This window comes from Typopeltis vanoorti, chromosome 1 (assembly GCF_054136105.1).
Source record: "Typopeltis vanoorti isolate ZY-2024b chromosome 1, IOZ_Tvanoo_1.0, whole genome shotgun sequence".
NCBI classification, from domain to species: domain Eukaryota; kingdom Metazoa; phylum Arthropoda; class Arachnida; order Uropygi; family Thelyphonidae; genus Typopeltis; species Typopeltis vanoorti.
The window spans coordinates 101,965,217-101,978,375 of NC_143549.1; the positions used below are offsets into that span (position 1 = coordinate 101,965,217).

At 37.9% G+C, this 13,159-nt stretch overlaps 1 protein-coding gene across 1 annotated transcript in view; it reads left to right on the forward strand.

Moving 5' to 3' along the window:
* The window catches only part of LOC150110257 (dynein axonemal heavy chain 5-like), a 972,373-nt gene that overhangs the window by 824,530 nt on the left and 134,684 nt on the right, over positions 1–13,159 (forward strand). Inside the window, exon 60 of the mRNA XM_090394637.1 lies at positions 4,087–4,224. Coding sequence (XP_090250763.1) covers positions 4,087–4,224 — 138 coding nt within the window. The remainder of the gene's footprint in view (positions 1–4,086; positions 4,225–13,159) is intronic.

A 13,159-nucleotide genomic window follows, 5' to 3' on the forward strand; every position in this document is an offset into this window, starting at 1 on the left:
TTGCACAAACCAGTCCTCAGCTGCAGATATGACTTCATCATGTGGTAAATTTTGTTCCTTTCAAGTGTTTCTTTAAATTTGTGAATAGAAAATAGTCAGATAGGACCAGGTTTGGCAAATAGGGCATGAGACAGACATTGAAAGCCCAAGTTGCATATTGTCTGTTGGGTTTCATGAGTAGTGCGAGTATGTGCATTGGTCCTACAAAAGCGACATTTCTCTACTCATTTTCCCACTGCATTTTTCCTTCAGTACCTCCTTCAGGGCTGTTGAATAAACTGCTTAACACTTTCACCTTTTTTGAGGTATTGGGCCCATATCCCAAAAGACAATGGCAAGAACCTTCCCTGCTAACTTTTGGGTTCAGAACTTTGGCCATGGAGAACCTGTGTCTCCACTCCATTGACTGTTGTTTAGTCTCTAGGTCATAGTGATGAAACCATGTTTCATCAAAAGTCATAATACAAGCCAAAAAATTTGCACTGATTTCTCAAAATGACCCCAAATCCCTTGAGGTGACAGCACATGTTCTCTCTTTTGGTCAGCAGACATTTGGGGACCCACTTCACTGAGAGTTTCTGAATGTCACAATGAATGTCTGAATGTCCAGATATTGGTGGATAATGACCTAACTTGTTCCCTGAATATCCCCAGAGTCTTTGCAATGTTTTTGGCTGGTATTCGTCTATCACTAAGGATGATGGCATGCACTCATTGATGTTTTGTGCAATTGCTGTGAAAGGTCTTCCTGACCTGGGGGACATCTGTTGTCTCAGAATGCCCAGTTTTAAACTTAGCTCCCCCCCCATCTGACAACTATTGGATATGCTGGGGGCACAATCCCCTAAAGTCTCAAACAAAGTTTAGTGAATCTCAGTTGCAGACTTTATTGCAGCATGAAAAACTGGATGATGCCCCTCCCCCCACCGCCGCTACCGCCTCTGCCTTGGTGTCTTCAAATTTCTTCAAAACCTTGTATATCTGGGCTGCACAGATTTGATTGTCTGTATTTCTTGGGGATGAAATGAGATGAGAAGATCGAGAGGTAATTGATCAAGATAGTGATAGGTGTAAGGAATACTCACTATGAGAATAGGTTGATATGCCGAAAAGAGGCAATATGATAGAAAATAAGTTTCTAAAGGTTTTTTTGTAGGATAGGATTAATACAGTTTTTGTAGAATTGATGCAAAAACAATTTTTCAGTACATGACAAACAGGAGAGAACAAGGGGGGGGGGGGGGATGCATCTGTAAGAATGTGTTTAACAAAGGTGTGAAGACAAGATTCCTTGCTTGTAGAGTGGTGAATGAATGGAATGAGTTGCCACACTTGGTCATGAGTTCAAGAAGGCAGTATTGTGGGAATAATGGTTAATGTGGGCCTTCGATGATGAGTCTTTGAACTTCATAATAATAACTGTAGTCAGAAGATTGACACACACACCCATCCCTTGTTTCAAAAATATATTAATGTGTGCATCTTTAAAGTATGCAAAAGTAAATCAAAGTATATTAATGCATGCTAAATAATTCAGTCTTGATCACTGGTGCATGCTTTAATATACTTTTCAATAAAGAACAGCACACACACACACACACACACACACACACACACACACACACACACACACACACACACACACACACACACACTTCATTGAAAATTATATTGCATACACTCTGACTGGTCAAGATGGTGCATTCACCATCTTGATTATCACAAAGGAAAAAGCAAATGAGCACTTATTTATAAACTACCATATTTGGTCTACAGCAGGGTTTCCTAAATTTTCTGATCACATAACCAACAGTTTTAAATGTTCTGTAGCTTTTCTAATCATTCCCTCAGTAAGACTACCATTATATGAAGGCTGCTCAATAAGTTATAAGACTATATTTATACAGAAAACAGATTACCTTTAATCGTCATCATTTACATGGTCTTTTTCGAAGTAACTACCGTGAGACATGATGCATTTGTCCCAACGTTGCATCCACTTCTTAAACACATGTGAAAGTTCTGTAGCTTTTCTAATCATTCCCTCAGTACGACTACCATTATATGAAGGCTGCTCAATAAGTTATAAGACTATATTTATACAGAAAGCAGATTACCTTTAATCGTCATCATTTACATGGTCTTTTTCGAAGTAACTACCGTGAGACGTGATGCATTTGTCCTAACGTTGCATCTACTTCTTAAACACATGTGAAAGTCCGTTTTTTGAGAGTTCTTTCAAAACAGCCTCTGCAGCTTTTACACATGCTTTGTTTTCGAAATGGCGGCCTCTTAGTGGTTTCTTGAGCTGAGGAAACAGCCAGAAATTGCATGGTGCAAGATCAGGATGGTATGGAGGGTGTGGTAGGATATCTATGTTGTTCTTCTGCAAAACGTCCGCTACACGTCCAGCAATATGTGGCCTTGCATTATCGTGGTGCAATAAGAAGCCATTCTTCAGCAATGGACGCTTCCTTTTGACATGCTGTACCATTGTCCGTAAAACATCCGCTTAGTATGAGCCGTTTACAGTATTTCCAGGTTCTACAGCGTGTTGGTAAACAATGCCTTCGTAGTCAAAAAACATTATGGTCATAACTTTACCAGCCGATTTTACAATTTTTGCTTTCTTGGGGGTAGGTGAAGATGGATGCTTCCATGCACTGCTTTGTTGTTTCATTGTAGGGTCATAGTGATACAACCAAGCTTCATCTGCTGTAATGATGCATTTTAAGAAGTTGTCGCCTTCTTGTTCCAGTCTTTCTTTCCATTCTGTGCACACATCCACTCGATGTTGCATTTGCCCTGGTGTCAAAAGTTTGGAATCCATCAGGCGCAAACACGTTTCAGTCCCAAATGTTCAGCCATGATTGAGTGAACACTTCCCACAGAAATATTCAGGACAACATGCAGCTGGCATACTGTAATTCTGCGATCCTCCTTGATGATAATCGTTGCTGTGTTGATCATTGTCTCTGTGATGGACGTTGAAGGTCTTCCCTCATGTTCAAGATCTTCCACATTTTGCCTTCCTTCCTTCCTTAAAAGTTTTATGCCAGCGAAAAACACTTGCCCTCGACATTGCTTCATCATGGAAAGCTTCGCGTATCATGTTAAAAGTGTCCGATGCCGATTTTTGCAAACGCACACAAAATTTAATCACATAACACTGTTCCAAGGATGCTTCCATTTCAACGACTGGTCGCGGCTCGTAGGCACACTGAAACAAGCTTGCGTTTAGTCACGTGACACTCTGACACATCAGCCCGTATACGCCATCTATCAATCTCTTTTGTTAATACAGACAGCAACATTTCTTTATTCCACAGAAATTAATATTGTGATGAGTGGTTTCACGACAGTAAAATTAGTCTTATTACTTATTGAACAGCCCTCGTGTGTGTGTGTGCGTGTGTGCATGCGTGCGTGCATGTGGCAATAAACTTTTCCATATCAGCAGCATGGTTGGCCAAGTGATTAGCATATATCTGCTCTCCAGCCAACAGGTCATAGGTTCATTGTGGGCATGAATGTTTGTCATTCTCTTTAGGTTGGAGATGAATTTATTGTCTGGTGTAAGATCACTATCCACTTATTGGAGGCCTGATGGCTTGAAGAAGTTACATATTTGGTCTCTAGAGCAAGGTTTCCAGACTATATTAAAAAATGAATAAAAATCCAAAAATATATGCAATTTAATAAAAATACAGAAAAAAATCCTTAACTGAGCTGACCCATGGTACAAATGTACTACAGGTGTTCAAAAACTTTTCATGGATGTGAGCCATAAAAATAAATAAATAAGTAAATAAAAGAATAAGAAATATGTAAATAGAATACTTATGTTGAGTATTAATTACTTCTTAATGTTGTTTCTGGTTTTGATAGATAATCTGAATGTTTTGAGTTTGTTATTAAAATTACATTTTAATGAATAATGCCTGTAGGTTTCTTATATAAATGACAAAATTTGAAGCTGTTATTTTGCACAATTATATATGTAATTATTTTAATAATTAATTGATGTGCTATATTTAAGTATATTTATAATTTATAATTTGCTTTGGATATATTAATCTGTTTTAGGCTAATGTAGCTGTACAAGAAGCTAGATTATCTGTAGCTATGGCAGATCTGAAACAGGTAGAAGCTGAACTAGAGGAAAAAGAAAGAGATCTGAAACAAGTTAAAGCACAATATGAAGCTGCTATGAAAGAAAAACAGGTCAGTAATGAAAAAACATTTTTTTTTTAAATAAAGTACAGTAATATGATTGATACAGGAAATTAGCTAAGCAGACCAAAGGACATCCCAGGGAATTCTGCTATATGGCAAGTAAAATGAAGAATGATTGTGGAAGGATAACTTTAGTGACTGCAGATGGTAAAAAGTTGATAGGTAGAAGAAATAGCTAAATTAATTGATCACTTTTTCAGTTTGACAGTGTATCATTCAGATAAAAATAAATAATGCAGTTAGATGTGATGGGAAGAAATATGAAAATACAAGCAGATGAGTTGGACATTTAAGGGTATGATGAAATTTCAATATTATTATTATTATTATTATTATTATTATTATTATTATTCAGGCCTCCATGGAGTCAAAAGACTCATCGTGGGTGGTCCTTCCTAAGAACATAAAGTCTGTCAAGACCCATCGAGGGGAGGTCCCCCCCCTAAGAAACACAAAGTCTATCATACCACTCCCTAAACTCATTGACCATTCTTGCTCTCACCACTCCATCAGGCAATGCATTCCATGGTTCAACCACCTTCCGCGCAAAGAAACCACTCCTCACTCTCTTGCTCACAGTTTCCTTTTGTAACTTCCAGGGATGGCCTCTTGTCATCACTCCTTCCCGCTGTTCAACCAAGCAAAAGAACTCCCCAGTGTCAACCATGTAACCACCTCTCAACAGTTTAAAAGTCTCAATCATATCACCTCTGCTTCTTCTATCCACCAAACTCTGCAGTCCACATTCCCTCAGCCGATCCTCATAACTAACATTGTACAGTCCTGAAACCATCTTTGTCATCCGTCTTTGTATCCTTTCCACAGTTTATTTATCCCCTTCAAATCCTGGAGACCAAATCTGAGAACAATAGTCCAAGTGTGGTCTGATCAGAGACTTATACAATGGAATGTTAACCCTCTTATCTCTACAGGTCAGTGTCCTTCTCATAATTGCAGCAATCCTCTGTGTTACCTTCACCACCTTTGCAATATGTCCCCTAAACTTCAGGTTTCTATCAATCATCAACCTCAGATCTCTTGTCTCACCTACTTCCTCGAGTATAACTCCTCCCTTAGAGTATGCAGCATCCCATCGATGTTTCCCAAACCTCAAGACCTAACATTTTGCTGCATTAAACTGCTCCCCCCTTTCATTTGCCCATCTATCTAGCTTATTCAAATCCTCTTGCAGGGCTACCACATCTGCACTATTACTAATAATCCTTCCCAGCTTCGTATCATCCATAAACAACTAAATATCCCCTTGCAATTCACTGACAATGTCATTGATATAAAGGTTAAATAATATAAGTCCTAGTACTGAGCCCTCTGGGATCCCACTTGTAACTCTCTGCCTCCTTGAAACTGCTCCACCATACACAACTCTCTGATACCTATCAGACAGCCAATCCTGAATCCAGTTGACCAATCTGACATCCAGACCCATGTGCTGCAACTTAAATATCAGCTTATCATGTGGCACCCTGTCAAATGCCTTCGCTAAGTCTAAGAAAATTGCAGTATATGCCTTTCCCTCATCTAATGTTCTTGTAACTTTATTATAAAAGGCTAGCATATTGCTAAAACAAGAGCGCCCTTTCACAAATCCATGTTGACTCTCACAGATAACATTACCCTCATCTGCCCAATGCTGTATACAGTCCCTCACTACTTTCTCCAAGATCTTACAACTACTGATGACACACAAACTGGTCTATAATTAGACACTTCCAGTCTGCTACAGCCCTTATGCAATGGCACTATCTTACCTTCCTTCCATTCCCTGGGCAACTTTGCCGAAACCAGACTTTCATTGAAAAGCCAAGTTAAAGGCTTCTCATCTATATTCTCTTCTATATCTTCTCATGTTTTATGAGAAAATGCAATAGGCAACACACACACACACACACACACACATGACTAGATTATTCAAAATAATGTAAGCAAAACCTGGTTTAAACTTCGCAGTATAAACAGAACCAGAAGAAAAAAATAATAATCAATTAATTTATTTAATTTGCTAATATTCGGCTGGTTTTTTTAACCAGCATCATCAGAGCACATATTACAACCGTGATGATAGGTTGCACTCATGTAGAATGCTATGGAAATAGTTTGAATAACTGAAAAGGAACTAATTTTCCAACAAGGTGCCCTCAAGGTGCCAAATAGTGCAATTAATTCAGAGAAGTTCATGCTAATGTGGTCTTAGAATGATTGTCTTCCAAATCTGTGGCAAATTAATACAGCCATAGTTGTTGAGGTTAATGTATGTTTCATAGTGATGCTGATTCTAAAAATAGATTCTCAGACCTGTAACAACTTCTTTATAGCACTGTTGTCTTCTTCCATTTAATTCTGTGCAAAAAAAATATTCAAAACATAGTTTGCCAGTCCTGTCTTGCTATACAAATGATTGAGGATATAATTCATCTGTCCAAAGTAGGACAAGCTGCTTATTAGGATTAGTTCCTTTTCAGTTACAATTTGAACTGTTGAGTGCTTTGTGTCACAATAGTTGTAATTTGTGCTCTGATGATTCTAGTTAGAAAATCAGAGAAAGATCAGCAAATTCAATAAATTAATTAATTTTTGTTTTTGCTTCTTCTGGTGTTTTTTATACTGAGAAGCATTGCTTTCAATACCATCTAAGCCATTCCATACATATATATGATTGTATAATTTAAAGCTGAACACTTCCATTTTGCAAAACAAATAGAAAGAGAGCAAGATTGTTTTTTTATAAAGGCGTGGGTTCCAAGATTATTATTATTATTATCTTAAGACCCCCATGGAGTCAAAGACTCATCTAGGAGATCCCATTGTCTCACACACACGCGTGCGCGCACGTGCACAGCTGTACTTCACCTTAAAAACATTCAAATTCTCTGCAGACACCATGCTCTGAGGCAATGCATTCCAATCAAATGCAACTTTCCATGCAAAGAACCTACTTCTCACTTCCCTGCTGGCACTCTCCTTATATTACTTCCTGTCCATTAGACAGGAAGCTGTCTCAAATTGCAGTCTTAACCTTTCTTCATATTAAACATTCAACATCAGAAACAATTTTTGTCAATCGCTCTGGACCTTTCCAACATCTCTTCATCCTGTTGAAAACTAGGTAACCAAATCTGTGCACAATATATAGGTAACTAAATCTGTGGTCTAATCAAGACCTTATACAATGGAACAAGAATCTCCTTACTTCTACAAGTCGGTTTCCTCCATATTATTCATAAAATTCATTGTGTTGTCCTCACAATTTTCACAATGTGTCCTCTAAATTTTAGAACCTTATCCACCATCACCCCACGATCTTTTATTTCCTCCATTTCCAATGATATATCCTTACCAAGTGTTAAATTCTACATCCCTTCTTTGTTTCCCAAATTTTAAAACCTTACATTTTGCAACAGCAACATTAAACTGGCATTCCTACTTCTGTGCCCATTCACTCAATCTGTTCAAGTCCTCTTATAAGGCCAGAACATCTGCTATACCCCCCCTCACCCCTCATAGTTCTTCATCCCAACTTTGCATCATCTGCAAACAACTGAATATCCCCATTCAAATCCTCTCCAGTATCATTAATATACAGGTTAAACAGCAATAGCCCTAAAAACAGACTCCTGAGGCACACCACTAGTGATTTTCCTCTTCCTGAAAATTGCCCCCCCCCCCATACAAAACTTGCTGATACCTGTCAGAGAGCCAATCTGATCCAATGCACTAGTCTAATATTCAACCCCATCTGCTCTAGTTTGACTATCAACTTATCATGCAGTAATCTATCAAATACCTTTCCAGAATCTAAGTATGCTACTGTGAATCCATCTCCTTTATCCAATGAAACCATCACCTATTCTAATAAATAAGTAGATTACTAAAACATGACCTTCTTTTAGTAAATCCATGCTGTCCATCAAAGATTATACCGCTGTTGTCAACCCAATTCTGGATCCTGGTTTTCCAGCCTCTCCAACACTTTAACTACACCAACTGACACACAGATAGGCCTATAATTCGCTGCTTAAGTTCTGTCACATTCTTTATAAAGCAGCACAATCTTGCCTTCCTTCCACTCCTTTGGAACTTGACCCAAAGCAAGACTCATATTAAACAAATATATCAATCAGATGCCAACTTCTTGGCACATTTCTTCAAAATATGTCATGATATATCATCAAGTCCCATCAGGTTTGCTCAATTCTTTATATACCCTTGCTCACTTACAGTCAGTCTCTCCTTCTCATCATCAACTGCTCTCAATCCCTCCATCATGATGTTACATTCACAAGAATGAAAGACCATTATGAACTGCTCATTAATATCTTAACTATATCCTCTGCACCAGTTGTTCATATACAATTTTCTCCAATCAATATCATTTGTCCATAATTTTTTTTTTTTTTTTGCTTGCTACATAGTAAAAGAATTCCCTAGGATTTTTTTTAGCCTCATTAGCTAACTGCTGCTTATACTTTTACTACCCTTACCAACCAACTCACCCTCTTACCTGTTCTTTGTATCCTTGTGGAATTGATTATTACCATTCCTTTTAGGTTTGAAATGGATGAATTATACCATCTAAAAAAATTTGAAATATATGAATTATACTTTTTACTATCTAGTAAAAGCAATACATTTAGGTATTGCTTTTACTAGATAGTTCTTGAATATCCCTCAAGCAGAATTGACTCCTCATTCCATACTATCTGCAAGCAGTCTCCTGAGCTGCTCATAATCACCAGCCTTGTAGTTTCACATATACCCTTTCCTTACAAGGTTCTCAGACTGCTGGCAGACATCCAGGTAATCATTTAATGATCCTGCTCACCAATTGGATGGTGATTTCACACCTCATTTATAATAACATCATCTGATGAGATGATCAAAATTCAAGATCCTCAATCCTCGTGTGTCCTTTGTTACATACTACCTCTGGTAGTTGTCCCTCAAAAACTCAAGAAACTGATTTTCTGTACTTCCAGTTGCTATCTCATCATCCCAGTATATATTGCCATAATTATAATTGTCCATAATGATCACCCTTTTCATATTTGCTTGGCTAATTTGATTATACATTTCATGGTCTCTACCATTGACATCACCAGGTCTATAACAACATCCAACTAAGTATTTCATTTTATTCACCTCTATCTCACACCATACTGCCTCAAAACCACTGCCACTGTGTTCCTCCTGCATCTCTATCTTGTATGAACAAAACTCTTTCTCTATCATCAATAGCACCCCCCCTTTTTTTTTACCCTTTCTATCTTCACAAAACACATCATACTTTCCATCTCCATTCCTGTCAGGATGTCATCCTCATTCAACTTCACTTATTCCAACAATGTTTACGTGAACAGACTCATTCAATGTAACCATTTCGTTTGCCTTGTTTCTTACACTTCTAGTATTTGTATACAAACATAACAGATCAATCCTGGATCTATAACAAGTTTCACTGATACCACTTATTAGATGTGAGTTCTCCATACTTAATTCGAGCCATTTCTTTTTCTCCATATTCCTCTTAGAATGTCCTTCAAATCTAACTGTTTTCCATTGATTCCAGGTCATCCTCTTCCCTTTTTGGCTACATCCATATTTGCATCCTCTTGGAGCATCAATCTTTCTCACACTGTGTTCCCCTATCCACCCTGAGCCTCCCCATTTCACTGTTTGTCTTGCACACTTGTTCTCTCATTCTCGGTACTCATGCTGACCACTTCTTCATTCATAACCACCACCACTTCAATCTCTTCTTCCTTACTGTGCTGCTCATTCATATCACTTCTTACTTGAGCAGATTCATTCTCTGCACTCATTTCTCTACCTTCCATAGCAATCTCTCCAAATGACTTACCCCAGAACCATTCAAATGTAATCCATCACTCTTATACAGTTCGGTTTGTTCTTCAAACTCATTACACGCATATCATTCACAATTTTCGCTCTCCATATCAGTTCATCACTGTCATACCTGGGCAACACATTGATTACCTTTCCTATCATACTATTTTCTTTTATCTCTCTCAACAACCTCCTGATATTCAATCTTATGTGTTCATTGTTCCCAGTCAAGTCATTTGTCCTATTACCACTACCAACTCTTTTGCTCACTTACTCCTCATATCCAATGCCTTAATAACTGTATTCATTTTACCTCCAGGAAAACAAACCTTGTGCATCTTCTCATTTACCACACCTCTAATAATTGAATCCCCAAACAATGCCAGATAAGATAGAAAATTATAGATCAGCCAGTGTTTCTCTAGTTGTGGTTTGGTTAAGTTTTTGGAAAAGTTGTTAAAGCCTGAATTCAGGAATATGCAGGTAAGAACAGGAATATGATACTCTGTGAGAAGCACAAAGGCTTTGTAAAGGGGAAGTCTTGATTAGTAATTTGTTCACTTGCTATAATAAAGTGAATATATCATTTCTGCAACAGTGATATTTTAGTTAGATAAAGGAAATGGCTATATAGTAATACTGCTGGATTTTGCATGGACTGCAAAGAAATCTATTACACAAATTGGAGCAAATGTGGACAGATACAAAGCTGATGGCATGGATAAGAGAGTTACTGAAAAATAGATATACCAGAATAGCGAATGGTATGTCCAGTCTTCCTCCATATGCTGGGAAAGGTGAATAAAATAAATGGGGATGTCAGTTTAATGCATCTAAATGTAATATTTTGAAATTTAGGATCCACAGATGAGATACTTCATACTCACTTGATGGAGTTATACTGGAAGAAGTGGAGGAAGCAAGGGATCTCAGGGTGATTGTGGATAGAGATTTGAAGTTCTGAGGACATATTCAAAGGTTGTGAAAACATCCCAGAGAATTGCTGTAATGTTGAAGAGGACATTAATCACAAAAGATAAAAGTGTGCTGTCCTATTGTGTAAAGCTTTGATTAGATAATGAGCAGGGATAAGGGACAATCCCGCTAAGTTGCAAAAGGGAATGTTGAGTAGAAGAATTAGATGTAAGTTTCTGCATGGAGAATAATAAGCGTGATAGGAGCATGGAATGCATTACCTTAGAGCAGTGGTTCCCAACCTTTTTCCACTTGTGTACCCCTTTTAAACCCATTTCTATAAATTGTATCTCTTGTTTTGAAAATAGCTGTTTTTAAATACTGACATTTATTGTTCCATAACTAACATTTTGCATTTTGTTTACCTTACTTGTTTTTCCGCCATTACCGATTATTTTTTATGTACTCTTGAATGGCCCAGCACTTACCCTCCCTCCCTCCCCCACTTTGGGGATATGCATACCACCAGTTGGGAAGCAATGCCTTAGAGCCTAGATGACAAACCTATGACACGCATGCCAGAGGTTGCACATCCAAGAATTTTGCTGGCACTTCAATGATTTACAGGTGATATCCTTTTATACGCTTATAAATTATTTAACCTTTTTTTTTTAATTGTTACAATACCTACAAGTTAAATTTTGTTTTACATGTGCATATGATTGGTGTGGTATTAACAAAAGATCGCATGACCCAAAGGCAACTGACGGTTGTTGAATTCAAATGCTAATTCTATTCAACTGAATTCCATGACATCTGAAACTGTTATAATAGCATTCACTATATATATATTTCTTATTGTTAACACGTTCATGACGGGGTGTCTTCTCGTTACCGGCAGGCTCAACTCACACAAAGTTTCAACCCTTGGTTGAATTTTATTGCTGCTTGTTTGCCTGGCAGGCCAATTCACACACTCATTATATGGCATGTTTCAATTCGTGGTAGAATTTTATTTGAAGTTAGCCTTTGTGATCTGTCATAATGACGAGGGTTTGTTAATCATTGGACCTCAAACTGTTCATAAGATAAGCTGGTCAGTCTTGGTGTATCCAATGTCCTGTAGTATTGAGTTCTCAAGGCCAGTTTGCCTGCTTTGTGAGATGAAAAACCCCAGGATAAACTGTCCACGTCCAAGACCGGCTAACTTCGCTATGGCTGAGGAAGATCCTTCAGCTCCTCACGTCACTGATGGGAATTGAACCTAGGACACTTCTTCCCCATGCATATGGTTGCGAAGCGCACAGCCACTAGGCTAACTGCACAGACTCCCAATATCATTAACATACAAATTGAGCAACAATAGTCCCAAAACTCACCTCCATGGTACACCACTAGTGACCTTCCTCTTTTGGGATGCTGCATTCCAATATACAACTTTTTCAGACCTATCTGAATAGCCAATCATTGATCTAACTGTAATCCAATCTCATCTGTTTCAATTTATTTACCAACTTGTCATGTGGCAGTCTATCAAAAGCTTTTGCAAAATCTAAGTACACCACTGTATATATGCATCTTCCCTGTCTAAAGTATTTGTCACCTTGTTATAGTACATAAGTAAGTTAGTGAAACATGATCTCCCTTTAACAAAACCATGCTGATAAGCACAGATTTCTGTGTCAAGAGAATGCTGCTGTTATCAACTCATCTCTGTGTCCTACTTCTCACCAATCTCTCCAGTACCTTCACCACAACTCCAGATATACAAATTGTTCTATATTTTGAAGCTACATCCTTATCTTTATGCTGTTGAACAATTTTACCAATTTTACCTTCTACTCCCTTGGAACCTGTTCTGTTGCAAGACTTATTAAACTGGCATGCCATTTCCCTGGAATATTCCCTTAAGATGAATAGTGATATGTCATCAAATCTATTGCCTTATTGACATCAAGTTTATTTATTTCCTCAAATACCTCCTGCTCACTCACAATTAAGCCATCCTGTATATGTCCTCTACACTTAAGTTCCTCATGATTTCTGATTTCATCCTGATCAGGATGAAACACCCTTATAAATTGATCTCTGAATACCTCAACGAAATCTTCTGCCGCCGTTACCATTCTACCATTTTCATTCATTA